Below are 27,144 nucleotides of genomic sequence, written 5' to 3' on the forward strand. Positions count from 1 at the left end.
CAGAATCTTACATAGCGGAGTTATTTCCCCACAGACCCCCGATGGCAATGGCGGAGACGCAAATCTTCATATTAAAAGTCATTGTAGCGGCACCATTTTTTTCAAGCTGTTATTTTAAGGTACAATTGTTACATAGTGTTGCTTTAATTTATGAATCATTTCACAAATGTACTTAAAGCCACTTGTTTGGGTCAAAGCTTTAAAAACTAAATTTCCTTTATTACCCACAATGCATCTTTGTCCTCATCTTTAAACCCTGACGTCATAGTTCGCCCTTCAATTATAAACAAAATAAGAGTGAGCGTGAAATAAAACTTTATATCAAACCGACTGATTAAAACAAGTTATTGCAACATTCAATTATTTAATTGTTAGAGGTTCAAAGTTTTTCTCGCACTGAGATTTGAATAAATAAGAAATAGACGGAATTATTTAATATTAAAACGAATACAAGTACAAGCAGCAGCTCAGTCACGTTTAAATCCACTTCTCGCTCGAGAGCTGAGATTAACGAGCGGACGCGAAGGCATCAAAACAAACGCCTTCCAGTTGGAGTCACGGTGGTGTTTGTGCTCCGTCGGCTCCCGTCGTGTCGCAAACAGTCAACGTGACACATTTATCATTATTAAAGTATTGTGTGTTCTCGAACGTCTATAAATACATAATGAGAGTTCAATCCGTTTATTTAAAGCGTTTCAGGCCCAAATATCATATACATGTAATTTATAATGATAATAAATGTTCCTGAACGTCACATCTTTATTCCTTATCAGTGTTTACACAATGTGAGTCAACAGCTGCTGCTGCTTTATCTTTCCGAGTCCAGTAGAATGAGCACAGAACACTCACAATCAATGTTATTTATATGTTTTTTGCATTTTACAATTCAAGCCCGTGGCATTAACATGCGTCGTCCTAAAAACACTCAAATCACACGACCGGTAACACTAATCAATCCTTAAAATCATGAAGAATAAATCGAATAGCAAATTATTTTTTATAGTATTTACATTTTTTTGCCGCTTCAAAATTCAACTCAAAAAATAAAAAGCGTCTTAAGTCCGTTGATGGAGTAAAAGTTAATGATTAAGTAAATATGAGTTAAAGCGACGTGACGCTGTCGCTTTAAGACGCTTCACACCCAGAAAGCAGAAACATTTCAAATAAAGTCAAACGAGAAGAAAACAATAAATTATACGACCACTGGGGCGTAAAAACGGACTTGAAATAAAGAATAAAGCTTCCCGTTAAAATGGAGAGGATGGGGAGGAAGAAGGGGGGGCGACTTGATTGTCACGAGAAAGAAAAGAAAAAGAAGATATTTGTGTCTAGAGGAGAAAAACGACTTTAAAAAGCGGTCGAGTGACTCGGGAAGACTTTGAAGTTGAAGTTGGGACTATTCTTGGCCTCGTCGTCGTTACCGTGGAAACAGATTAAGGCACTCGAGGCTCACAGGTCGACATTTCGGAGAGTTTTTGGCATCCGAGAGAATAAAAGAGAAAAAGGCCAAGATGCAGGAATCATTCTTCTTGTTGTTTTGTAAACGTTGACACGCGGCTGATCTCAGAGCTGCTGCTCCACGTCGCCCTCACGAGGCCAGAAGGGGGCAGGGCCTCATTTATTATCACTTTCCTTCTTAGCGGGCTCGACCTTCTTCCCTCGGGCGGCGGTGCCGTCTGTGGGCGTAGCCTGCGTGGGCTTCGAGGCGGTGTTGGAGGGGTGTCGGCGGCGCTGCCCCTCGTCCCCGGCCGAGGACGAGTGGCGCCTCCTCCGGCCGCCCTCCTCGCCCATCGGGGGCTGCGGACACAAAAAGGTCAAGACTCGGCTGATCGTAGATGCCCAAATCTCAACCAATCAGAGCATAGTGGGCGGGGCTAAGACCAGAGAATACAGGAAGCGGACAGAGTCGTCTCGACCTTTTAAAGTTCGGCTAAATCGTGAATTCGTCGCCATCTTGAATAACTTTTGACCTGTCAATCACAGTAGCCCCGCCCCCTGGTCCGCTCTGAGACCTGCAGACTCACCACCACCCTGAAGTCCTCCAGGTTCTGGAACTGGGCGAGGTGCAACTGCAGCTGGGGCTCAATGGGCTGCCTCTTCATCCTGGAGTACTTCAGGAAGGCCCAGAACTTCTCCAGGCCGTACAGCTGACCTGCAGCAGGACCACAGAGGCCTTCAGGGACAACATGTTCTCGAGGCGTTGCTCGTATTTAAATAACTTCAAATGAGTAATCGAGTCCGACGACGTCCTGTCGTCGGACTCGATTACGCTGCTTTAATGTGTGACGCAATGCATTGTGGGATTGTTAGCAGAGAAAAACAAACACTTTCCTTTTTTTATGACCCGTTATTTTATTCTAAAAATCCCGTTGTGGTGTAAATTACCTCTCTCGAAGTCCCCGAGCGTCTCCTCCTGGAAGTCCTTGAACAGATCCGCCCTGAACCGCTTCTCCAGCCCGTAACTGTAGTACCGAAAGAGGCATTCCAGTCCGTACCTGCAGGGGGCGGTAACAACACGAGGTCACCGTGGTGGAGCTCCTCTATAGACTAACATGAGGTCATGTGACCGAGGTGGAGCTCCTCTATAGACTAAAGGTGCGTTCACACCAAAAGCGATGCGATTTTTTCACGCGACCGAATGCCATGAAAAGTCAACGTACAGACGCGTGTGGCTGCGATAGACGCGATATTTCTCCGGGCGGCGCGTTTGGGGCGACGCGATGTGGGCGAAGCGTTTACAGCGGCGCGTTTTCAGCGGCACACTTTTCGTCCCTTGAGGCGGTAATCTCGCAACTCGGGCCAATCAGCTCTTGAGTTGCTCCTCGCGTCACTGCTGTCCCGCCGCTGTTGAATCAGAACAAGACGGCTAATAATGTTATGAACACAATAACGCCGTTTAGATGTTCCGCTCTCGTAGCGCTGGAAGCGGAAGTCTTTCAGACGTAACAGTAACTTCATCGGTGAAAGTGACCAAGCTGTGTGGGCCTACGGGTGATGATATGTAAAAATATATATATATCTATGATATTAATGTCATGAACCCAAACACGAGGGCGTTAAGTGTGTGGGATGTCCACAACAAATATAAAGCAGAACTAGTGGTTAGTTATTAGATGGTGGATGATAACGGTCTTTACGGAGACGAGACACGGAGATAAGCCCCGCCCCTCGCGGAGCGTCTCGACGCTTATGGCGTGAACACGGCAAATGGTCGAGCGATTAAACTATCGAGGAGGAGGTCCTCTATAGACATGAGGTCATGTGACCAGGCACGTGCACAGACATTTTGGGGGCAGGTGCTCAAACCAAAAAAAAGGTCACCCAATGCCAAAAAAAAATGCAGACAGAGTTGAAGCAGAAGCAGCAATACACTGATGATGCTGTCCTCAACCTGCGTTTCCTCTGGCAGCATCAGACCGATAGCTTACATTTTCTTTATGAATAAAGATTAATTATTATATATTATGGGTCCCTTTCCTATCTCAGGGGGGGCATCGTTAAGGAGTTAAGCTTAGGGCACCAACCTGGCGAGCAGCGGCACTAGTCCCGCCCCCCTGAAGCTGTAAACCTAGGGGAAACACTGTAGCAACAACAGTACAAGCGTTCTGATTGGCTAATGGGTCGTCATGCCAGCCACGTATTGCCCTCCTTCGCTGGTCTGATACAGATCCGTATTGCCCTCTGACCTCATTTTCAAGATGAGCGATATTGATAGACATCAACAGCCAAGAGCAGTGGTCCTCAAACTAAGGCCTCTCTGGTATTGTACAGTCTAGTTGTGACGTCATGTTTTCAGCAGCGCTAATGTTGTGGTTGATTTATCACAAAACAACGTCAGGGGACAAACACCGTCATGACCTGTTGGTCTGATGCTGCTGGTCAGAGGAGAAGGAGGTGCACCCGTTTGGTGGCGCGAGGAGCACTGCGCGAGCACTAAGTGGAGGAGGGAGGGGCGCGGCCGGAGGAGGGGGAGGGGAGGAGGGGGGGCTCGTGAGCGCCGCGGAGCGTGTCGGGCGAAATTCTCACAAGAACTCAAATAAATGCCCCGTCGGATATTAAAACACATTTGGGGGGAGTTGATGACAGAGAGTAACTTTTCTTCTTAAATACTGATAAATGAAAAAAAAAGTGGGCTCCAGCAAAAAGGGCACTTTTCTCATCCAGGGCAAAGAGGCTGGTGCTTGAGCACCACTAGGGCCCTATCTGTGCATAATAAGTAGCTCGCATGCTGAAAAAGTGTGAGCACCCCTGCTCTATAGACATGAGGTCATGTGACCGTGGTGGAGTTCCTCTATAGACATGAGGTCATGAAAACACCTGCATCGCTGTGACGACTTCAACTGTGCTGGAGCTTAGCAGGTATTTTGGCCACTTGAGTTCTCACGGTATTTTTTTTTGTCACTTAAATTTTTTATTTGTTTAATGATATAAACATAAAACAAGTACAGAAATGTCAGACATAAACATATATATACACCCATATACATACCCATACACACACACACAGACATACATATACACACGCATACATACACACATATATACACACACACATACCCTCCCCTCCCAAAAAAAAAAAAAGACAACAAAAAACAACCCCGGCACCCCCTTAATGATCTTTTACTTGTAAGTGTGTATACACTACCCTGCCTCTGCATTTGCAATCCCCTCAAAATCCAACTCTTACCCCTGAGTATTTGACCCCTCCTCTAATTTGTAATGAAAGCCATCAGACTTTTCCATGCTTGGTCACTTTGGCTTGAACTGTTCTTCATCCTGGCAATCATACTTTCAAAAGCAGCCGTCTCCGTCATGAGTTTGAGCCAGTCTGTGAGCGTGGCCGTATGTGGGCTCTTCCAGTTTCTCAGGATAAGCCTTGCTGCCACCATGAAGCCTGTTAGTGACAGTCTAATCTCTGCGTTGGTGAGGCCTGGTGGCACCAGTGATGTGTCCCCTAATACAGGGGTCCCCAACCCCCGGGCCGCGGCTTGGTTTTTTAAAATTTTTTAATCAGTCGGAAAAATATATTATTGTGAAAAAGGACCGGATACACCCGTGTGTGCGTCTGAGCCGCGTTCAGGAGTCTTAAAGTTCGGGTTTATCGCTGCAGGCTAGTCTCACGCGCCGAACCCTCTGCTGGCGGCACATTCCAGTGACAAAGAATCTTAAAACATATTCAACCTGCTCAATGAATTCTGTCACTTCAGGGAAATGAAAACTGTTTTCAAGTTGGCCGATAAAGTCGCTGCTGTGTGGGCGAGTGAACAGCGGAATATTCTACATGTTTCAGATGTTGACCGGGTGGAAGAGGCTTTTAAAAGAGTTTGAGCGGTACTCCAACCACAAAAGACCCGACTGCAAAAGAATAGACCTGCAACCCATTTGTAAACAAACCCACCCGGTGAATCGAGCCCGTCCGAGCTAGAAAAAAATGTGTTGGAGATGCAAATGACGGTGGCCTTAAGGGACATTTCACACAACAACTCTGCCTGTTCTAATGACAGCGACCAGAACTCGGTTAGGAGCAGCGGACCAAACACACGTCTGTGTCGCCGTCTCCACTAGCGGCTCGTTGCAGGTAAACAAGCGCACGGCTCACACTAATTCGGCGTAATGATGAGTTGTAGTTTTGGCACTTTATGCCCTTAGTATAATTGTATGACGTCATATTTATTACGTCATTTATATTGCCGGTCCGTGAAAATAATTCCTGACACGGAACCGGTCCGTGGCTCAAAAAAGGTTGGGGACCTCTGCCCTAATAAACAGTTGTGGGGATTCTGGTAAAGGCCGCTTGAGCCACCCTTCTAATGTCTTTAGTAGGGATGGGTATCGTTTGGGTTTTTTCCGATACCGGTGCTAAACCGGTGCTTTTAAAACGATACCGGTGCCTAAACGGTGCCTGAACCGATACTTTTTTTTTTTAAACGCACAATGAGGACATTAAAAACCTCTTCGGCCATATTCCCTGTTGAAGCCGTTATCATGGAGCACTGACACACAACGGATATCAGACTGTTAACATACACAATACATGTTCTCCATTATATGAGGTGATATGTATTGTCATGTGCAGACCTTATAGGGTTAATCCTGTCACTGTGTTGATGGACAAAGAGAACAACCAATCAGAGGGACTGAAGATGACACGTGACAAATAAAGTTTTGTTTCTGACAGCGAGTTACACTGAAGCAAAGTGACGCCCCCGGTCTTTATTCTTCCGTCATTATATTCCCGGTAACACCGGGTATACAGCCGGGATCGCTGGACACCAACACATCTGCTAGCAGACTGTCACGCCCGTAGCTAGCGCTAGCTACGAGCTAACGCTAGCTACGAGCTAGCTTAAGCATGGTTATAATGGCTAATTTATTATTTCTTGGGCTACTTTTATGAATGCAAGACTTGCAATCAACGTTACGGTACTAATCTGAGTTAAGGCTGCTCGTCATCATCGGTCTCCCCGTGTTCAGGGGACCGGTGACGGTCTCCCCGTCGCGCCCAGCCTGACGCTGGTGTGCTCCACACGGGTTCACGCCGTCACACACGGCGCAGCCTCCGCTGTCAGAGTTAAATATGAGAGGCTCGTAACCTGCTGACAGGGCGGAGTCACCAGAGAAGTTCACAACAATAGTTTTTTTCAATTTCAATCGGCTCAGGCACCGGAAAGAAGCACCGAAATGTGCGTTGCGTTTCGATCCGGGTAATACCGGTTGTATTGGAACCGGTACCATATTGGCACCGGGTTTCGGTACCCAACCCTAGTCTTTAGTACTGCATTCCATAAAGGCCACACATTGGAGCACTCCCACATAGCATGTAGAAAAGTGCCCATTTCTATATTACATTTCCAACAATTATGATCTTGCCTCAATCCCATTTTATACAGTTTCAGAGGTGTAAAATAATATCTGTGTACAATTTTATAGTGAGTAAACTTGCTTCTTGCATCCCTTGTAGCCCAGCCTACATTTGATATTATTTCTTGCCATACATCTCCCCTTATCTCAGTCCGAAGATCTTTTTGCCATACTAGTCTCAGTCCATCGCACATTCCAACTTGAATATTCGACAATTTTCGATAAAATATTGAGGCAGATTGTTGGGTACGGGAAGCATTTAGGAACTCCTGAATCTTATTCTCTTCTTTCTTTTCTATTTTCAGTCCGAACCCAGACCCCATGCTCCTCCTCAACTGTAAATACTTCCAGAAATCCCACGGTATTTAACGGCGTGGAGGAACCGGTTCTACTAACAGCTGATGGGTTTCAGGGCGTGAGACGAGCTTCCAGAAAGGAATGTGGACTTGGCAGGTTGTTAAAAAAAGAGAAACTGTATGGAGGTCTACATCTGTAGTCAGGGTGTCTACAGGAATAAACCTAACTTGTGATGGAAATACAAATCAAAAGTGGAAATATACATTAATCTAAACACACTGTTTGTTCAAAATGAACAGTATGGTGTAATGCGAAAGGATAACACAAAAATGTCATTGCTGTTGTAAATTATATTTATTAATACAACATTTTCAGAACATTTAGGTCCCATGAACAAATGCTTATAACATCAAGTAAATATAGTAAAAAAAATACGGGCAACATAGTTCCTTTTGAACAAAAAAATCTTTAAAATAACAAATAACAATTCCAGCTGCTTTTAAAATGCAAATACATTTACATAATAGAATGTATATGTGTGTGAGTGAGTGAGTGAGTTCTCATGTCTCTATGTGATGGATTTTTGTGCACAGGTTCATACGTCTACTCCTGAGCTTTTGTGAAACTATATGAATAAAAAAATCTTCCAGTTGACATTTGGTCCATTCTCCTGGAAAAAAGAAAAAAAAGGCAGACATTAGCCAAACACAGTCAACACATCTCTTCATGACACCACCACTTCAGATTAATGTCAGACAGAGACTGGATAAATATGAATGAAAACTATTTTTACAAATTAAGCAACGTGAGCCATCTCTTGAGCCTAGTGAACACTATGTAGACATATTGACAGGTAAACACCACTCTACTTACTACCATTCTAAAACTATTTTTAATTAGTCTAATTAATGTGTAGTGCGCCTATGCATAGCTGCTATTAACTTGACACATGAGTAAAGCTTAACTATATGAAACACATACTCATATACAAGAGGATAGTTAATACAAATATTTATGGCAGACTTACTTTGAGATGCTGAAGTAGGTCCTGGGCGGTGTCATGGCCCATGAGCTGTGCTCCATAGGATCCTGATCATTTAACCAATAACGCACATGATACTTCACGTTGTAGGGGATGGGACCAAATACGTGGGGCCCTTTTAAGAGAAGAGGCGTGGCCCCGGTGACAACAGAGACACCGCAGATCGACCAGAGCAAAATATTAGACCTGGCAGAACAGATTGCCTCATATTCGCAGTGACATGACACCCAAAAAATGTAAGACCAATCCAATCTGAATTTAAGACAATTTAAGACTTTTTAAGGACCCGCGGACGCCCTGGTAGTTCTCCCTCACCTGTAGTTCCCCCCCTCACCTGTAGTTTCGCCACCTCACTTGTAGTTCTCCCTCACCTGTAGTTCCCCCCCCTCACCTGTAGTTGTCCTTGGCGTCCTCCAGCGCTCGCTGCTTGAACTCCTCGTACATCTTGCGGTTGAAGTTGTCTCTCAGGAAGAACGACCAGAACCTGAAGAGCGTGTTCATCTCCTGAGACTGACCCACGCCCAGCCGCTTCCTCTCTGGGGAGGAGACACACCTGTAAGCACCTGGACCTCAAAGCCACGTCCCGTCTCCATGCCCCATACCCTCCCGCCCCCCGTACCCGTCTCAAAGCCCCGCACACATCTCAAAACCCCGCCTCCCGTACCCATCTCAATGCCCCGCCCCTCACACATTTGAATGCCCTGCCCCGTACCCGTCTCAAAGCCCCCCCTCCACCCATCTCAAAGCCCTGTCCTCCACCCATCTCAATGCCCCCCCCCCCATACCGTTGAGGCAGCGCCACAGGTACTTGTGGTACCCCTGCTGGGTGAACCCGTTGTCTCTCAGCAGCTCGTGTGACGGGTGCCAGAACTTGGGCAGCGAGCGCGGCGTGCAGTCGTAAGCTCCGCCCTCTGATGGAGACACGCTGGAGCTGCAGGTGGAGCAGGTGATGGAATAAAAACAAAGTCATTGATCATGAAGCTTCTCTCAAAAATACTATGGCGAGTAACGATGTTAATAACACAGGTAATAACATCCTTAGTGAATAGAGGGTACTAACAGGTAACAACAGGTTTTAACTTCTTTAGTCACAGAGATAACGGACCTGAAGGAGGTGGAGCGGGACCGGTGCTCACGGGAGTCCATCACCCAGCCGATGTGGGCCTCCTGAGGGGGGTTAGAACTGTGGCGGGTCTTCTTCTTTCTCAGGGTCTGAGACAACAACAACAACAATAATAATAATAGAGTCAACTTACAAAGAGCAGGTCTACCAGGATTACACTGAGGTCTACAGAGGACCAGGACTACACTGAGGTCCCCCACCTGTTCGTCCACGGAGCTGCTCTCCTTCATGACGGGGTAGAATCTCGGCGTCTTGGTGGCGTCCTGGCGTCCGGGGGTGTGGGGGTTCCTGGGGGTCCGGTGAGTGTCGGGCGACTCTGGGACCGTAGCCGGCAACGGGCGGTACAAGTCGGCCTCGCCGCCCGCCGGCGGCAGCTCTTCCTGTTGAGGGTCTTTGGACCGTTTGGGGGTCAGAGTGTCAAATGCGTCCCGACTGATGACGTTCAGCTTCTTGAAGCTCTCGCCCTCCTGATGGGGAACAAAACAACATTACTCATTTTTTATTAACCCGTAGAGTCATTTAAAATATATCTTATTATTCTAAAGTTTATTTATGAGGTGAAGTTGACCCAGCTTTCTATAATTTATCATCATTTAATTATAATTAATTCATCTTACTTTAATAAAGCTCTTACGTTTTTTTCAAAACATGTTAATATTCTTTATTACCGCTTTATATAACGGTAATAAATATATATATAACGGTAATAAATATACTATATATAAAAATATATATATATAACGGTAATAAATATATTATATATAATTAATACATATCATATATTTATTACCCCTTTATATATATATATAGGTAATAAATATATTATATAAATATAATTGATTTATATATATTTATTTCCGCTATGTATATATAAATATATAATGGTAATAAATATATTATATAAATATAATTCATAGATTTATATATATATATATTATACATTTATTTCCGCTATATGCATCTATAATGGTAATAAATATATAATATAAATATAATTAATATATTATATTTATTACCATTCAAGGTTTTTCCTGGGTCAAAATGGGTTTTCGGTGCTCCCAAAAAATGTGTTGCCGCGCTACGCGCGCAGTCTATGTTGCCATATCACCGTAATTAGCAGACATCTATGTGTTTTTTGGGGGGGTTTTCACATAAATAATGGAGGCAATGCTTAGGAAATCATTTTGCTTCCACTTTAGATTAAAATAGATAGGCTAATAGATTGACAATTAGAGACGCACCGATCACTGAAATCAGTATCTGCCGATCCGATAATACCGATCACCGATCACGGTGTCGATTAAAGCATTCTATTTATTGTGTAGCATTATTGCCTAGGAATATGAGGAAATACATATATAAAGCACCTCAAACATTTAAGAAATAACCGATTTCTTTAAACATTTAGGACTTTTACTTTGAAAAATGTCCTAATTGATACATTAAAATTGATTGATTGCCAGTGATGGGGATTTCAGATATGTATGGAACACTGCATCATTCATTTCCTGGAACTCTTGGGGAAATCTATATACAGGACTTTTCTTAACATACAAAAGTCTGACTTATTTTTATAAACTCTTCCTTGGTCCAGTAATTTTTTTTAAATATTAACATAATTTAAGCTAAATCTCAGAAACGATCTCTAAAGATACAAAATCAGTTCATTGTTTACTTGTATATGTTAGTGTATGATTTGTCGACATCTTATTTTGAAAAACGGATGTTGTTTCACGTGGTTCTTTCCGCTAACTTTACAAAACCGGATGTTTTCACGTAAATCCTTCCGCTAACTTTATCAAAACCCTCGCGCTCCCGATCGAATGCGTTTACCGTGAGCATCAGTCTATAGGGGCAGACATGTGAGAGTCGGCTGAGTTGACCCAGAGATTCAACTCGGGGGACGGGGACGCCGCTCGGTGCGTGAGGATCCCCTCGTGGACCTCTGACCTCTGCGGCCCTGCCGCATCGTCTCCGTTGCGGTTCGCCGCGATTGAAACGTCTCTGATAGTTCTCGCAGATGTTACGTCATCTGATCGGCCATTTTGAGAAAGCCGATCAAAACCGATAATGGGAATATCGGCCGACATGGATCGGCGCCGATCAGATCGGTGCATCCCTAATGACAATAGTCCAGGTGTATTCGTGCACGTCGGGCTGTTGAGTGAGTGTCCAGCACCTCACAGTTGCGTATTGATCAGACAAGAAGACACGCTTACGAACGAGGGTTCGGCTGTAGCCTACTTGAAACATACTATTGAGAAGATATTAGCTGACATGCACGTGATGAACAGTTTTTTTTTTCTCCCCATCGCGGACTTTTTTTTTGCCTTAGGCGCTCGGGATTTGTCATAGGTGTTCGGGAAAACGGCTTAGGCGCGCGCCCACATTTTCTCTATGCAGGAAAAACCCTGCCATTATATATATATATCAGTCATACATATATTATATATATATATAAATATATTAATTATATATATAATATATTTATTACTATTATATAACAATTTTTCTTTGTATTGTTTGAATAAATATATTTATTTCTTTGGTTGTATTGGAAAGTTTCCGCCTCATTTGAACATAATTCTTGTTTTTTCTGAATTTAATTAATCAAGCTTTAATTTTTTTATTATTCGTTCTTGTTTGAGGGAATAAGATGGACTTCTTACCTCTGACAATTATTATTATATTATAAATATATATTTATATAACATAAATATATATTATCTGGATGTTATGCATCGTGCAAACAAATTTAAATAAATAATGAATATATAATATAAGGTTTCAAAAAATCAAAAAATAAAAAATTTAATACAAAATAAAGCAAAGCGTGAAACTAACAGATAAAGTAATAATAATAAAGTAACCAGCGATAAGAAGTTAATATAATCAACATCGTTTAATCTGATAACGTGAGACTCGCAACAGCTATGGAGCGCACTCTGGACTTTACCATGCTTCAAGTGTGTGTGTGTGTGTGTGTCTGTAATGTGTGTGTTCAGGCGTGACATTTCTCACGCGTGGCGACATCAACGACCTTTGAGCTCAAAGTAAACGATCAAAACAAATTAAGTAATAATTCTGTTGCACAACCTTAGATTATAATATATTCCTATTATTATTATAGATAATTTTATTATGATATAAATCAAATAGATTTATTTAAGCTTAGTTTAAGATCTTGCAACTTGCTATAAATAACTTTATTCAAAGGGACATTGTGTTCTTGAATTTACAGGTAGAATATACAATATACTTAAATATAATTGTTGTTGTTGTGTGTAAGTTGAGTAAAACTAAGCAGACGTTTATTTTTATTAAATATTTTCTATTGTAATGCAGCTCCAATGTTGCGCAATAATCGGCTCAACCCCAAAACTAAAACCTCTTCACACGTCTAATAATTAATTAACTTTAACTGGACTAAGAGATCGTTACGCTCCATTGACCCAGATCGCAAGGAACAAACAAGAAAAAAATGAAACACAATTAAATAAACTTTTTTGTAAAGAAGACAAATTAAAAATGAATACAAATAATTAATTTATTTTGTAATATATATATTACAAACCCAAAAAAATTATAGAAAAAAAAATATATAAAATAAAAACATCGTAAAAAAAAGTATCTTCCATAAAATGTTCCTACCGCCACAAATTTTTAAGAGTTCTGGAAAGTGTCGACAATAATCCTAAAAAAGTGTGAAGAACCTTTTGTTCTAGACCGCTCACCTGGCCGCTCTAGACCGCTCTAGATCTCTCATCTTGCCGCTCTAGCTCTCTCACCTTGCCGCTCTGGACCTCTCACCTTGCCGCTCTAGATCTCTCACCTTGCCGCTCTGGACCTCTCACCTTGCCGCTCTAGATCTCTCACCTTGCCGCTCTGGACCTCTCACCTTGGCGCTCTCGGTCGTCTCCTCCTCCTTCCACAGGTCCTGCTCGTAGTAGAACAGCCCGTCGTTGATGGCCTTGGCGATGTCGGTGGTGAGCTTGGCTCTGGACTCGTGGTTCCCCGTCCGGTCCCCCGCGGGGTGTTTACGGGCGTGAGGCGGCGTCTGCGTGACGATGAGGATCTTGTTGACGTCCTGGTCATCCAGCTCGTAGTCAGAGTCTCCGTCGTCCGACCAATCGGTGAACTTGTTCTTCCTGGGCGCCATCTGCTCCATCTCTTCGTCGAACAGGAAGTCCAGGTCCTCCTGGTCGGGCGCGGCCGGCCGAGGAGGCCGCTGGCCGGCGTCTGGAGACGCATCGCCGCGCTCCTGGAGGACAGCGAGGGACACGGCGGTTAGAGAGCCTCGGCCGAGAGCGCGGGCGTGAGGGGGAGGAAGACGCGGTACCTTTCCGGGGGGCTGCCGGTGGCGTTTCTCCACCTGGATCCAGGCCTCGGGGTCGGATGGGGGGGCATATTTGGTCGCGAGGGACTCCCCGGATTCAGCTGAGTCCCGGGGCTCTTCATCGGACTCGGGGGGAGTCTTCCTCACGGGCGATGAAGCTAAAGAGGGGGGGGGGGGGGGCACAGTTAACCACCAGAAAGATAAACAATGAATGTCATTTTTTAAATATATTTGTATTATTCACGTAAATGAAGCCCAGGAGCTCAGAGATGTAAGGGACCCGGTCCAAAGCCTTCTCTAAGTCCACAAAGCACATGTAGACTGGTTGGGCTCCCAGGACCCCTCCAGTGGTCTTGGGGGGTAAAGATCTGGACCACAGTTCCTCAGCTCTCTGGTATAAACTTTGCCTGGAGGCCGAGTAGTGAGAGACCACGAGAGACAAGGTCACTCTCCAGTCCCCCTTTTTTAAAAAGGGAACCCCCCATCCTGGTCTGCCAGTCCATGGGCCCTGTGTCTGACCCCCATGCCCCCTGCCCGGCTCTCTGCCCGCCACCCGGACGGTCTACAGAGCACCCGACCCCGATGCTGGTACCTGTGAGGGGTGGGTCCACAGGGCTAACATGTATAATGTAACGTAGATGGGGAACAGAGAGGCTCATGGTCCTGGTGGCGCTCTGTGGTTCCTGATGAAGAAGCAGAAGGAAAGGACACTGACCAGAGTCCGAGCCGAGGGCCCGCCGGGGGACGAACTCGGGGCAGTTGATGAGCTGGGAGAAGTCGGTCCGGGGGGAACCAACACCGGGGGACCCCACGACGGAGGACCCCACGACGGAGGGCCCCATGCCGGGGTACCCCACGCCTCCGGGGATGGGCCAGTGCTCCGGGTCGCTGATACAGCGGACCTTGTCCTCCACCAGCTCCACCTCCTTGCTGCTCTTCAGGGCCTGCAGGACATTCCAGTGTTAGAGCGATTCCTGCTGTAATCCTGGTCTTGTCTGCAGACACCAGTCCTCACATTTACATGTTTCTCTTGAACACACCTCCAGGATGAGGCCCACGTCCGTGGTGAGCGCCTGGACGCGGTGGAAGCTGGCGATGAGCGACACGGGCAGGAAGCCCCGAGCGTCCATCTTCCTCCGCAGGAAGAAGTCCCGCTCCAGGTTGTGGAGGCTGAAGTAGTACTCACTGCAGGGGTTAGAAAGATCCATGAGGTCAGTGAACGCACCACTCACAAAGTTACACCTCGGGCACATCTTCTTTTGTGAAGTATCTATTAGGGCTGCAACAACGAATCGATAAAATCGATTATTAAAATAGTTGGCAACGAATTTCATTATCGATTCGTTGTGTCGGGCGATTATTACGGCGCTCAATAAGTCGCAGAGCATAAACAAAGTTGAGTTGAGAGCAGAGCGGCGCAGGAGAAACCAGAGCGGAGAGAGAGGACAGAACGCTGCGTTGTGAGAGCCAATCAGCGCTGAGCTGCTCCTCCGTTAGTGAATCTAATTGGCTGCTGCTGCTCACGTGGCGCTGGAAGCGGAAGTCATTCACGTCGTCGGAGACATTCACGGAGCTGTGTGCGCCTACGGGTGACGTCATGAACCCAGACACCAGGGCGTTATATGTTACGATGTGTGTGGCATTTCCACAAGAAGTATAACGTAGAAAAGTGGTTATTTATTCAGTGGCGGATGGCGGAAAATATTTTTCCACAGAGAAAGGCAACGGAGATAAGCCACGCCCCCTCCCCGTATGAGGCATTTAACCCATAAATAGCCAACTCAGGAGAGTAAACCGCTGTCAGTGTTTGTGACGGGTTCATCCACATGCTGACCAGTGGATCTCCAGGACCTTTCCATGACTTTAAAACAAATTTCCATGATTAAACATTTTGTGAAAACTCTGTGTATACATGAACAAGTGAGAAGATATAGTATTTAAACTAACAAGGAGAATTCCAAAGCATACAGTATATATTCCGTGTAAATTAACATTTGAATATAACAAATTAGTTTCAATTACTTTTCTAGGCCTGTTAATAGCCATTTACAAATTCCATGACTTTTCCAGGTTTTCCATGACCGTACGGACCCTGTTTTGAATAAAGGGTTAATTGATTAATAGAAAAAATAATCAACCGATTAATCGATTATCAAAATAATCGTTAGTTGCAGCTCTAGTATCTATTGATTATTTCGCAAAAACAAATAAAAGTAAAAGTAAAATGTTAAAATATAATAAAATCAGGAAGTTTATCATCTAAAAAATAGTGAAGATTATAAATCCTTTTATAGTTTTAAGACTTTATTGATCCTGAGAAGGGAAATGAGTTAAATAACGTCCACTAGGATAAATATGGAATAAATAATACGGTTAAGTATTGGTACTGTATCAATATATATATATTATATTGTACAATGTAATAAAACAAGATAAGAGGAACAGAGGCGGGAATATAAAGATGACATGTAGCAGTATCTCACGCACACGCACACACACGCAGTCTGAATAAGACTGAAGGAGACGTGCCTTCCCCCCCCCCTCCCCTCCCCCAATATAGTTCATCTGTCCACTCAGACTATATTTAGAAGCCCCTCCCCCCCTTAACCAAAATGAGGCCAGAGCCTCAGCCGGAGTGAACGGCGCCCCCTGCAGGCGACACCCAGAGGAGCTGCACACACGTGCTGCGTTCACTGGTCGTCGGTCGTTCAGACACTCAAACCTGAACAAGCTGTTTGAGTTTCAACGTTTTAAAGTAAACTAATTAATAAAGAACACAAGGTAATACAAAAATGTTTTTATATCAGAGTTCATCTTCCTTTAGTCATTTAACAGTGTTTATAATAAAGTTGTTTTGTTGTTGGTTAAAGTGCTTTTCAAGTTGTTGTTCCTTTCCGAGTTACATTTACTAGATTATTTAAGAGGTGATTAATGATCATTAGAACAATAACTAATTGATTTGTCCTCTTTTTTTACCTGCATTATTTTACCTTGTTTCAAAAAAACTTTAGCTCCTTTCTTTTTGTTTATTTGTGTGAAACTTTGACAGCCGGGAAACACTTCATGTTGAACAGATTCAAACCTCAAAGGGATCATTCCTTCAAAGTAAAATGTTGTTTCGTTTATGTTTTTTTATTTTTTAGCATTAATACTAGAGACATGGTTCTACGGGTCTGGGGGGGACCTCTGGGGGGGGTCACTCACATCTGGCGCTTGATGTACTCCTTCAGAAGCTTCTCGTCCACCGAGTACATCTGGCCCTTGCTGCCGCCCTCGTAGTAGTAAACCATGTTGCTGCCGAATTCTGTGGGGCCGCGGGCGTCGGAGCTCTGGGGGTTCTCGTCGCGGCCTGAAGAAGAAGGAGGAGGAGGAAGAAGAGGAGGTAGACACACTGTCCATATTATATTTGTTTAAGTCAATGTGACTCGGGGGTAAGAACTAACGCGCTACCTCGCCCACGACCTCGCCCGCGGCCACGACCTTTCCCTCGGCCTCGGGTTCCCCCGCGGACGCCGTCGCTCCGCACGCTGTCGTCCACAAAGTCCCGAGACTCTCTCCTCCAACCTGGAGACGAGAAAACATGAAGAACTAGTTCGGAGGAAACTTTATAAACATTTATAGTTTTACATTTTTATTAGTGCTGTGAAAAATAACGCGTTAACTCAGTTAATTCAATTACAGGTTTAACTAGTTTTTTTTTTTTAACGCATTTAACGCATGCGCAGAATGAGCTTCCAATCCGTCTGTTGTTGGTCGTCGGGATGAAAAAAAAGTCACTTGCAAAATGAGCTTCCAATACACCTCTTCAATCTGAACTCTGTCCGCTCTCATGCAGACGGTCTGTTCATCGGTAATGATCCTTCCGCAGGTTCACCTCCGGAAACCTTGTTACGACTTTTACTTCCTGTAGATCAGGGTCTCAACACGTCGATCGCGACCTGCCAGTCGATCGCGGCGTAGTGTTGGTAGATCGCATGACATTAAAGAGATTGGCCCGCCCCGTGACATGTTCTCTAGAGCACGTCTTTGTTCTTTTATTAAACTAAACGTCTGTTGTTGATCGTATCTCCACAGCAGCATGTCATTTCTGTCTCTTCGCGTTGCGTTAACACTTATCGATCTCCGTCTCACGCGCCACAGAGCTCCGTGCGCGCGCATCGGGACCGAGCAAAAAAAGTCACTTGTCAATCTGTCCACCTTTAGATTGTATCATGGTGGAGTTAATGGTTGACAAACAAGAGAAAGATGTTCTGTTTAACCCTCCTGTTACCTTTACATTTACGAACATATTTTACCCTCGGGGTAAATTTGACCCCAGCAATTAAAACCTCCAGAAAATTATTAGAATTAATATTGCTTCCCAAGTTTAAGTGTGAGGTACTTTATGTTTGTTTGTTGACTACCTAAATAGCCCTTTAAATAAATAAAAGTTGATATTTCTGATATGTTTGACACAGTGAAAAACAGCCTGGGGTCAAATTGACCCCAAAGAACACCGACATTAAACATTGAATGGGGTCAAATTGACCCGAAAGGTAACAGGAGGGTTAAACATTCTGTTTAGGATGAAGATGTATTAATGTTCCATATGGAAGAAAACTGCTAAATAACTGCTGAGTTGCAGCACCATTGTATAGAAGAATATATAAATGTATATATCCGTCTTTTGTCATAAATCTCTATGTTCTCACAAAATATACCGAGAATATCGGTAATATGTGATTAATCATGATTAATCCACAAAAACCTGTGATTAATCCGATTAAAAATGTTAATCGTTTCACAGCCCTAATTTTTATATTATACAAAACAAAAAGAGCTCTCAGTTGATCAGGTTGTGAAGAAGACCCGTCCTCAGATCTGCAGATTCCTTCTTTCTATCAGAAGTCACACATATATATATACAGGACTGTCTCAGAAAATTAGAATATTGTGATAAAGTTCTTTATTTTCTGTAATGCAATTAAAAAAACAAAAATGTCATGCATTCTGGATTCATTACAAATCAACTGAAATATTGCAAGCCTTTTATTCTTTTAATATTGCTGATTATGGCTTACAGCTTAAGAAAACTCTAAAATCCTATCTCATAAAATTTTAATATTTCCTCAGACCAAGTAAAAAAAAGATTTATAACAGCTGAGTGTTTGTCAAGGCTCAGGAAACCCTTGCAGGTGTTTCGAGTTAATTAGACAATTCAAGTGATTTGTTTAATACCCTACTAGTATACTTTTTCATGATATTCTAATATTTAGAGATAGGATATTTGAGTTTTCTTAAGCTGTAAGCCATAATCAGCAATAAATCAGAATAAAGGCGCAATATTTCAGTTGATTTGTAATGAATCCAGAATAGAACTTCATCACAATATTCTAATTTTCTGAGACAGTCCTGTATATTAGTGCTGTGAAAAATAACGCGTTAACTCAGTTAATTAAATTCCAGGATTAATTAGTTATATTTTTTTAATGCATTTAACGCATGCGCAGAATGAGCTTCCAATCAGTCTGTTGTTGGTCGTCTCGAACCAGCAGCATGTCATTCTGTCTCTACGTGTCGCGTTAACACGACTCCGATCTCCGTCTCGCGCGCCGCAGAGCTCGGATGCCGGCGTGTGCGCGCACATCGGGACGAAAAAAAGTCACTTGCACCCCCCCCCCGTCAACAATTCTTCTCGGAGCTCTTGCCTGTCTTGAGAGCCCTGTAAATGTATTTATGTGATTAATCATGATTAATCCACAGAAACCTGTGATTAACCTGATTAAAAATTTTAATCGTTTCACAGCCCTAATATATATATATATATATATATACATACACACAGTCCAAAGACATGCAGTCAGGTTAATTGATGTCTAAATTGCCCATAGGTGTGAATGTGAGTGTGAATGGTTGACTGTCTCTATATGTTCGCTGGATGGACTGGTGGCCTGTCCAGGGTGTACCCTGCCTTCGCCCAATGTCAGCTGGGATCGGCTCCAGTGCCCCGCGACCCGAATGAGGATAAGCGGTATGGATAATGGAATATATATATATGTTGTATTTATTATATATATACATATATGTTTTATTTAACATTATGTATATATGTTGTATTTAATCTTATATACAATGTATATATATATTTATATTATATATATAAATGTTGTATTTAATATTATATATATATATGTTTGTATTTAATATTATATATATATATGTTGTATTTAATCTTATAGACAATGTATATATATATTTAATATTATATATATAAATTAGGGATGCACCGATCTGATCGGCGCCGATCCATATTGGCCGATATTCCCATTATCGGTTTTGATCGGCGTTCTCAAAACGGCGTTCTCAAAACGGCCGATCAGATGACGTAACATCTGCGAGAACTATCAGACGTTTCAATCGCGGCGCAGCGGAGACGATCGCCCGGCGAGGGCCGCAGAGTGAGAGGTCCACGAGGGGATCCTCACCACCGAGCGGCGTCCCCGTCCCCCGAGTTGAATCTCTGGGTCGACTCAGCCGACTCTCACATGTCTGAGCCCCTATAGACTGATGCTCACGGTAAACGCATTCGATCGGGAGCGCGAGGGTTTTGATAAAGTTAGCGGAAGGATTTAAGTGACAACATCCGGTTTTGCAAAGTTAGCGGAAAGAACCACGTGAAACAACATCTGTTTATCAAAATAAGATGTCGACAAATCATACACCAACTGTTCATATAAAAGTAAACAATGAACTGATTTTGTATCTTTATAGATCGTTTCTGAGATTTAGCTTAAATTATGCTAACATTAAAACATTTTTACTGTACCAAGGAAGAGTTTATACAAATAAGTCAAGACTTTTGTATGTTAAAAAAAGTCCTGTATATAGATTTCCCAAAGAGTTCCAGGAAATGAATAATGCAGATGTGTTCCATACATATCTGAAATCCCCTACAATAGCAATCAAACAATTTTAATGTATCAATTCGAACATTTTTCAAAGTAAAAGTCCTAAATGTTTAAAGAAATCTGTAATTTCTTTAATGTTTGAGTTGCTTTATATATGTATTTCCTCATAGTCCTCGGCAATAATGCTACACAATAAATAGAATGCTTCAATCGACACCGTGATCGGTGATCGGTATTATTGGATCGGCAGATACTGATTTCAGTGATCGGTGATCGGTATTATCGGTGATCGGCAGATACTGATTTCAGTGATCGGCACCAAAAACCTGATCGGTGCATCTCTAATATAAATGCATTTGTGCATTTCTTTGTACATTTGAATTAACCTGCTGAACTAATTGGTAACATTTGGTTTATTTCCGACCTTCTGAAGACCAAATCGATTTAAAGTTAGTGAGTGAACTACAGAACCGACAGAATGATGATGTTAATATTCATGCTCCCGCTCGGCAGTGAACAACGGTGAATTAATGCGACTTGCAGGTAGAACATTTTATAAATTACGGAGGAAAGAGTAAAATATTCAGAGAATAAAACTACAAAAATAAAATCTGTCTTCACAAGTAAAAGCTTAACTTTGAGGTTTGATCGTCTCGGTACTAAAGTCGTGTTTTAGCTAGAGTTCTTCCTTTCGGGGGCGTGGCCACTTACTCCTGCTGCCATCAGGCGCCCTCTGGTTACGGAGCGCCTGATTGGGCGAGGCGGGATGGGGCGTGTCTCCGGGGGTTCCCGTGGCGTCCGGACCCCGGCTGGGCGTCTCGTGGTCGTCCTCCTCATCGTCCCGGGTGGTGTCCTCCATCGGCAGAGAAACCCACTTACGTTTGTTCCCTGGCAGAGACGCAGAGAGATGTTCCACAACGTTAAAATAACAAAACCAGAAACTCTAAACTGTCAAAGAGCTCGTTGGCTGTGGAGTGAGTTAGCCTAGCTTAGCATAAAGGCTGGAAAGGGGGGGGGGGGGTGTCCTTACCCTCGCTGCTCCTCTTCTTCAGGCTCTTGGCGTCCTGTCCCCCCTTGGACATGCCCCCGTCTCTGGGCGCCTCCCCCAGCGGGTCGGGCTGCGCCTCCTGGTTCTCCTTGCTCCCCTCCTTCGTCTCCTTCGCTTCCCTCGCGGTCGTCTTCTCCTTGTCTCTGCGCAAGGAGGCCGGCTTCTTCCCGTTGTTGTTCAGGACATTTTGTTGCTGCTGGGAGACGCAGATTAAACTGAATTAGTTCAATATCGTTTAGAATAACACTGCAGAAAGGGGCGGAGCATGTAAAAGAGCCAGAAAGGGGCGGAGCATGTAAAAGAGCCCGAAAGGGGCGGAGCAAGTAAAAGAGCCAGAAAGGGGGGGAGCAAGTAAAAGAGACACAAAGGGGCGGAGCAAGTAAAAGAGACATAATGGGGAGGAGCAGGTAAAATATATAAAGGGGAGGAGCATGTAAAAGAGACAAAAAGGGGAGTAGCAAGTAAAAGAGACATAATGGGGAGGAGAAAGTATAAGAGATATAAAGGGGAGGAGAAAGTAAAAAACATAAAGGGAAGGAGCAAGTAAAAGAGATATAATGGGGAGGAGCAAGTAAAAGAGACATAAAGGGGAGGAGAAAGTAAAAGAGACATAATGGGGAGGAGCAAGTAAAAGAGACATAATGGGGAGGCGCAAGTAAAAAACATAAAGGGGAGGAGCAGGTAAAAGAGACATACAGGGGCGGAGCAAGTAAAGTAACCAGAAAGGAGAGGATGATTTTCAACAAGACCTGTAAAGTTCTTAAAGTTTTTAAAGGTAAACGTACCTCTTTGGCCAGCTCACCAGGTGTGGGCCAGTTTGTGATGTCACTGAAGTCACCGGACTGGAAAACAGAACGAGGAAAAGAAACACATCAACAACGATCAGGAGTATTCTGACACCGCGGGACGTGGGGTGGAGGAGTCGGGTGGAGGAGTCGGATAGAGGCGTCGGGTGGAGGCCCGGTGCCCTTGTGGTAGACACAGCTTGGATAAACAGTGTCCAGCGGTGTGAACGCTCAACAGTTGGACAGCCAGATACGACACGCTGAAGAACAGGGTATACAGTCAGGTGGAGCTGCACCTGTATTTACAGGTGGGTTTGTTTACAGGTGGGTCTATTTACGGGTCGGTTTGTTTACCTGTAGGTTTATTTACGGGGGGGGGGGTTTGTTTACGGGTGGTTTTTTTTAAAGAAAACTATTCACCTTGCTGGATTTCCTCATCCTGGGTTTGTTGGCACGAACGACTTTCAGAGTGTTCTGTAGATCTGCAGAACAAGAAGAGACATTTAATCCACCTTAAACTACAGCTTCCTGTCAGCAGGGGAATAAGTAGCCCCCCTTTCACCCGGAGTGTTTGTGTGTGTGTGTGTGTGTGGGGGGGGGGGGTCACTATATGTGCAGCCGGCGGCCCGCTGCATGCTGGGACCGCCCCGCTGCATGCTGGGAATGCCCCACTGCACGCTGGGAATGCCCCACTGCATGTTGGGACCACCCCGTTGCATACTGGGAGCGGCCTGCTGCATGCTGGGGAGCGGCCCGATGCATGCTGGGAGCGGCCTGCTGCATGCTGGGGAGCGGCCCGCTGCAGTCTGGCAGTGCCTATCGGCCTGCAGAGGATGGCTCGGGGTGATAACGGGGGGGGGTCTCCACATGAACGGGTGTGTGCTGACCGAGCCTCTGGTTGTACAGTTACACTTGTAGAACGATGCCTGGGTCCGATATAGCTTCCCCCCCCCCCCCTGGACGCTCTGCTCGGACACGCTTTCACCAACTCAAAGTGTGGTTTATTATTACATACCACCAGCATGTGACTCAGCGGCCTAATCAATATGTTCCTCTGTGGGGCGAAAGCACACGTCTGTCTCAGCGTATGAAACCATGAGCTGATCTATAGGGGTATTTTTAAAGGTCTTGTAGGTCACTATTTTACAGGCTTAACGTTTCTCTATTATATTATATATATAGAAATAATTATATATGTTCATAAATATATAGAAATATAAATATATGAAAATTAATATTTACATATATATTTAAATAAGTACATATAGATGGAACATAAATAAATAATTAAAAGGTGGACTCCATCTTAAGGCAGCTAGTAAGAAGTGAAAGGTTTTGATATCCCATGATGCAACAGGACCAACTGTTTTAAACTGTTGGTTAAACAGAACAAGCGATTTTAAAGTCTTTTGAGAAAAATAAAGACATTTGTACAAAAGAACTGAAACTATTAAGTTGCTTTGGATAAATTATCAGAAATGTATATGATAATCAGTCAAAATCATTTTACAGGCATTAAATGCTCTTTTACTGGTTTCAGCTTCTCAACTGTGACTTTTATTAGTTGTACTTTATATTAAACATGGTTTTTCATGGTGATCCAACAAAACTTTATTGAATTATATTCATACATAGAAATTAATCATCAATAGCAGAAATAACTAATAATTAGCCATTTAAAAAGCCAAACATATGTTTTTGCTCAGTTCTGTCAAATAAAACTATTGATTTAATTAAACTATTTTTTTATGTATTTGAGTAGTTTGCAAAGCACTTTGCTTAAATTATGTGTATCATTAGCAATTGTTGATAAAAGTGATATTTACTTGGTTATGTCACAGCTGACATTTGGGCTCTGGGACCTCCGACAATTAATAATGAACTAATACAAATAATATTAAAGCTGCAAGCAGCGTCGAACGGGTCCTCGCTCACCCGCGCCGGTCGGACGAGCCAGCGGTACGCCGGCCCACTCGGCCGAGGACGCGGGCGCGCCGGTCGGACTCGACTCGGGCCGTGACTTGTAACGAGCACGACAAGTTTGGGGCAGATTCGACAAAGTCCAGTTTAGCCACTAGGTGGCGCTTTAACTACGTGAACATATTCATGCATCATGTGTCCCTACGTGAAGTGTAGACCACGTCATGTAAATTCAATGTAAAAAAAAAAAAAAGTGATGAAAAAAAGCTGTCTTGTCTTGGAATCGAACACGCATCTCCGGGTGTCCAGTCCAACACTTATCACGCTGAGCTATATTACAGGCATCCGTAGGCGCTCACATTATTTTGGGCAGGACAAATTTGGGGCGGACTGAAGGAAGTCCAGTTGAGCCACTAGGTGGCGTTTTGAGTCTGTGAACATATCCATGCATCATATGTCTCTAAGTGAAGTGTAGCAAAAACCCCGATAACATTATTTTTGCCTTAGCCTGGAATCAAAAACAGGTCTCTGTCACTAGGCAAGCACCTATTACTCTGCACCACTGATTAGATGTAATTGCATCAGCTGTAGGGGGTAACATTATCGTGAAAGTGAATAAATTATGGTTATTTTACTTTTCAATAGGTGTTCAATAGGTGTTCCTCGAAGAAATGTGCTTGTTTCTTCATGTGAATGTGTTCAGGCCTTGACTGGCATCATGCCTGATTTTTTTGGGAAGTATTGGATGAGTTTAAGCAATAGTTTTTAGCATAAAGAAATCACAGAAAGTACACAATTATTGGCAGTAAAAAAACGTCAATTTTCTACCGACGAAAAGTCAGTTTTTTTTAACAGTGTTCATTGTTCAAGTCTTGAGATTCTATAAAACTGATTTTGAGCCGATTCTGTTGGCGTTTTGTGGTAGAAATCCTTAGAGGTGTAAAAGTAGGAAATGGCCAAATCAAGCAAAAAACGCCAAAAAACGGCCAACTTTGGTGAATTATTGTAGCGCCCCCTACGGTTCAAATTAAACGAAATTTGCTGTGAATGTTTCAGGCTCCATTCTGCACATATCCTGAAAGTCTGTTATTTTTTCCCCCCAATAGTGTTGAAGTTGGGCCATAGATGCTTACCACAATGATATATTTGAAAAAAGGTCTTAGATGATATAGCTTCCATAATCATTATCTCCAATAGGTTTGGTATGAATTGGACCCTGCATGTCGGAGCAAACGCCTCTGATGTGTTTCACAAAATTCAAAATGGTGGAAAATTTAAGTAGGCGGAGCTTAGGGTCCTGAGAGGCTTTTTTGTAGAGCAGGTCCAAGTGGACTTGGGAAAAAAAGAACTAGTCATTTGAACATACTGGGTGAGGGGCGTCGCTGGTCAAACTTCCAGGTGGCGCTAGAGAGCAATTTTTGAAAGCCGAATTTCGAGGTCCATGTCATCCGTCTATTTTCACCTAGCCTGACAAGCTTGCCAAATTTGGTGAGTTTTGGGATATGATACGTACCCCCAATATGCCCCCAATGTTCTAAAATAAAAATCTTAGGAAGAAGAAATAATAATACCCCTAACAATTTCAATAGGGTCCTCTCGGACAGACTTCGTCTGTCGCTCGGACCCTAATTAAATTAATCCAAAGCATAAACAGTGTGACCAGCACAGCGCTGTGCAAGTCGACCGTCCTCTGGGGGACAAGAGGCCGGGGGAGGACCTGCAGGCCGCCCAGCCATTGGACATGCGCAACGTGTCCCAGCAGCAGCTAGCCGCTCGAGCTTTACGGTTTCTATACCCACACAGCTCCTGCAGGCCGACGGGGGACAGGGGACCGGGGACGGGGGCCAGACCCCCCTCCCCTCACATGGCGCATTGAGCTGACAGTACGGGCGGGGGGCGCAGAGGTTACAGGTAGGAAGCAGAGTAGCAGAGCAACACGTGGTGGAGCAACCCGAGCACAGGTGGGGGGATGGTGCACACATGTGACCCCCCCCACCCCCAACAGCGTTGATGGCCCAATTTAGAAACAAATAAACAACACGCATTTACAATCCTCCAGAAACACCACACACGAGGAGATTAACCCACTAATGTAATTAAAGTGGATTTCCGAGCAACAAGCCAGGAGCTGCAGTACCGCCGCCGGCCGCCAAGTTGGAGGCGTTTCACCCGGGTGTCACATTAAAGACAAATAAAGAACTCGCGTTTCTCCGGGGGGCCCTGCGGGTTGTTGTGGACGTTGTTGTTGTTGTTGACCGGCAGCCGGCCCGTCGTCCTCTTGGTCCACGGGTTGACTTTGGGTGGCGGCGCCTCCACGACGCGGTCCGCCGCCGCCTCGACCTTCGATCCGTCGGCGTCGCGCGGCTCGTCGCCCTCCTCCGGGGGGCTCGAGCCGCCGCTGCTCCGCCTCGCCCTCCTCTCCACTCCGGAGGAACCGGGCCCGTCCGTCGGCTGCTGCTGCTGCTGCGGTTCCCGAGGCCCCTCGCGCTCCTCCTCGGCTGTCAGACACGAGCCGACCCGCGTGGACATCCTGCCGCGTGCAGCGCGCGCTGTCCGCTCCGGTGTGGGTACCTGGTGCTCGCGCTCAGTCCGCCGGAGACCTCATCCACGACCGAACTACTTTTGGGGGGGGGGTTCTGCTGCTGGACCTCCTCGCGAGCTGCTAGTTGCTATCCGCGAGCTAAATTTTGTTGTTGTTTACCGCCAGGATCGCTTGTTTTCCGCCTCAACAAGTCGCGTGCTCGGTCGCCAGGTGAACAGCGCGCGCACAGCTGCTTCCGCTGAGACTTTTAATGTCACTTTCTGTCTTTTTTGAGAGAAAACAAAGTAAAAAAAGCCCCTCCAG

General features: G+C 44.3%; 1 protein-coding gene across 4 annotated transcripts; it reads right to left on the reverse strand.

Moving 5' to 3' along the window:
• Positions 1–665: 665 nt before the first annotated feature.
• On the reverse strand, positions 666–27,140 carry larp1b (La ribonucleoprotein 1B). Of its 4 annotated transcripts, none has more exons than XM_056425510.1 (18): positions 26,504–27,134; positions 22,800–22,861; positions 22,380–22,436; positions 21,577–21,790; positions 21,258–21,434; positions 17,110–17,223; positions 16,864–17,008; positions 14,700–14,844; positions 14,375–14,603; positions 13,663–13,817; positions 13,222–13,584; positions 9,524–9,790; positions 9,306–9,412; positions 8,986–9,131; positions 8,592–8,736; positions 2,386–2,495; positions 2,025–2,152; positions 666–1,797 (listed from the first exon to the last, which is right to left on the reverse strand). In XM_056425510.1, the coding sequence occupies exons 1-18, from the start codon at positions 26,826–26,828 to the stop codon at positions 1,615–1,617; spliced, it is 3,072 nt and encodes a 1,023-aa protein (XP_056281485.1). In that variant the 5' UTR covers positions 26,829–27,134; the 3' UTR covers positions 666–1,614. The 4 variants fall into 4 exon arrangements, 3 of the variants coding, with proteins under 3 accessions (XP_056281485.1, XP_056281486.1, XP_056281487.1); XM_056425511.1 differs by having other exon boundaries at positions 25,433–26,583; XR_008833106.1 differs by lacking the exons at positions 666–1,797; positions 2,025–2,152; positions 2,386–2,495 and adding exons at positions 5,605–7,828; positions 8,186–8,315 and having other exon boundaries at positions 26,504–27,140.
• Between the last annotated feature and the right edge of the window lie 4 nt (positions 27,141–27,144).

This window comes from Pseudoliparis swirei, chromosome 11, assembly GCF_029220125.1.
Source record: "Pseudoliparis swirei isolate HS2019 ecotype Mariana Trench chromosome 11, NWPU_hadal_v1, whole genome shotgun sequence".
NCBI classification, from domain to species: Eukaryota; Metazoa; Chordata; class Actinopteri; order Perciformes; family Liparidae; genus Pseudoliparis; species Pseudoliparis swirei.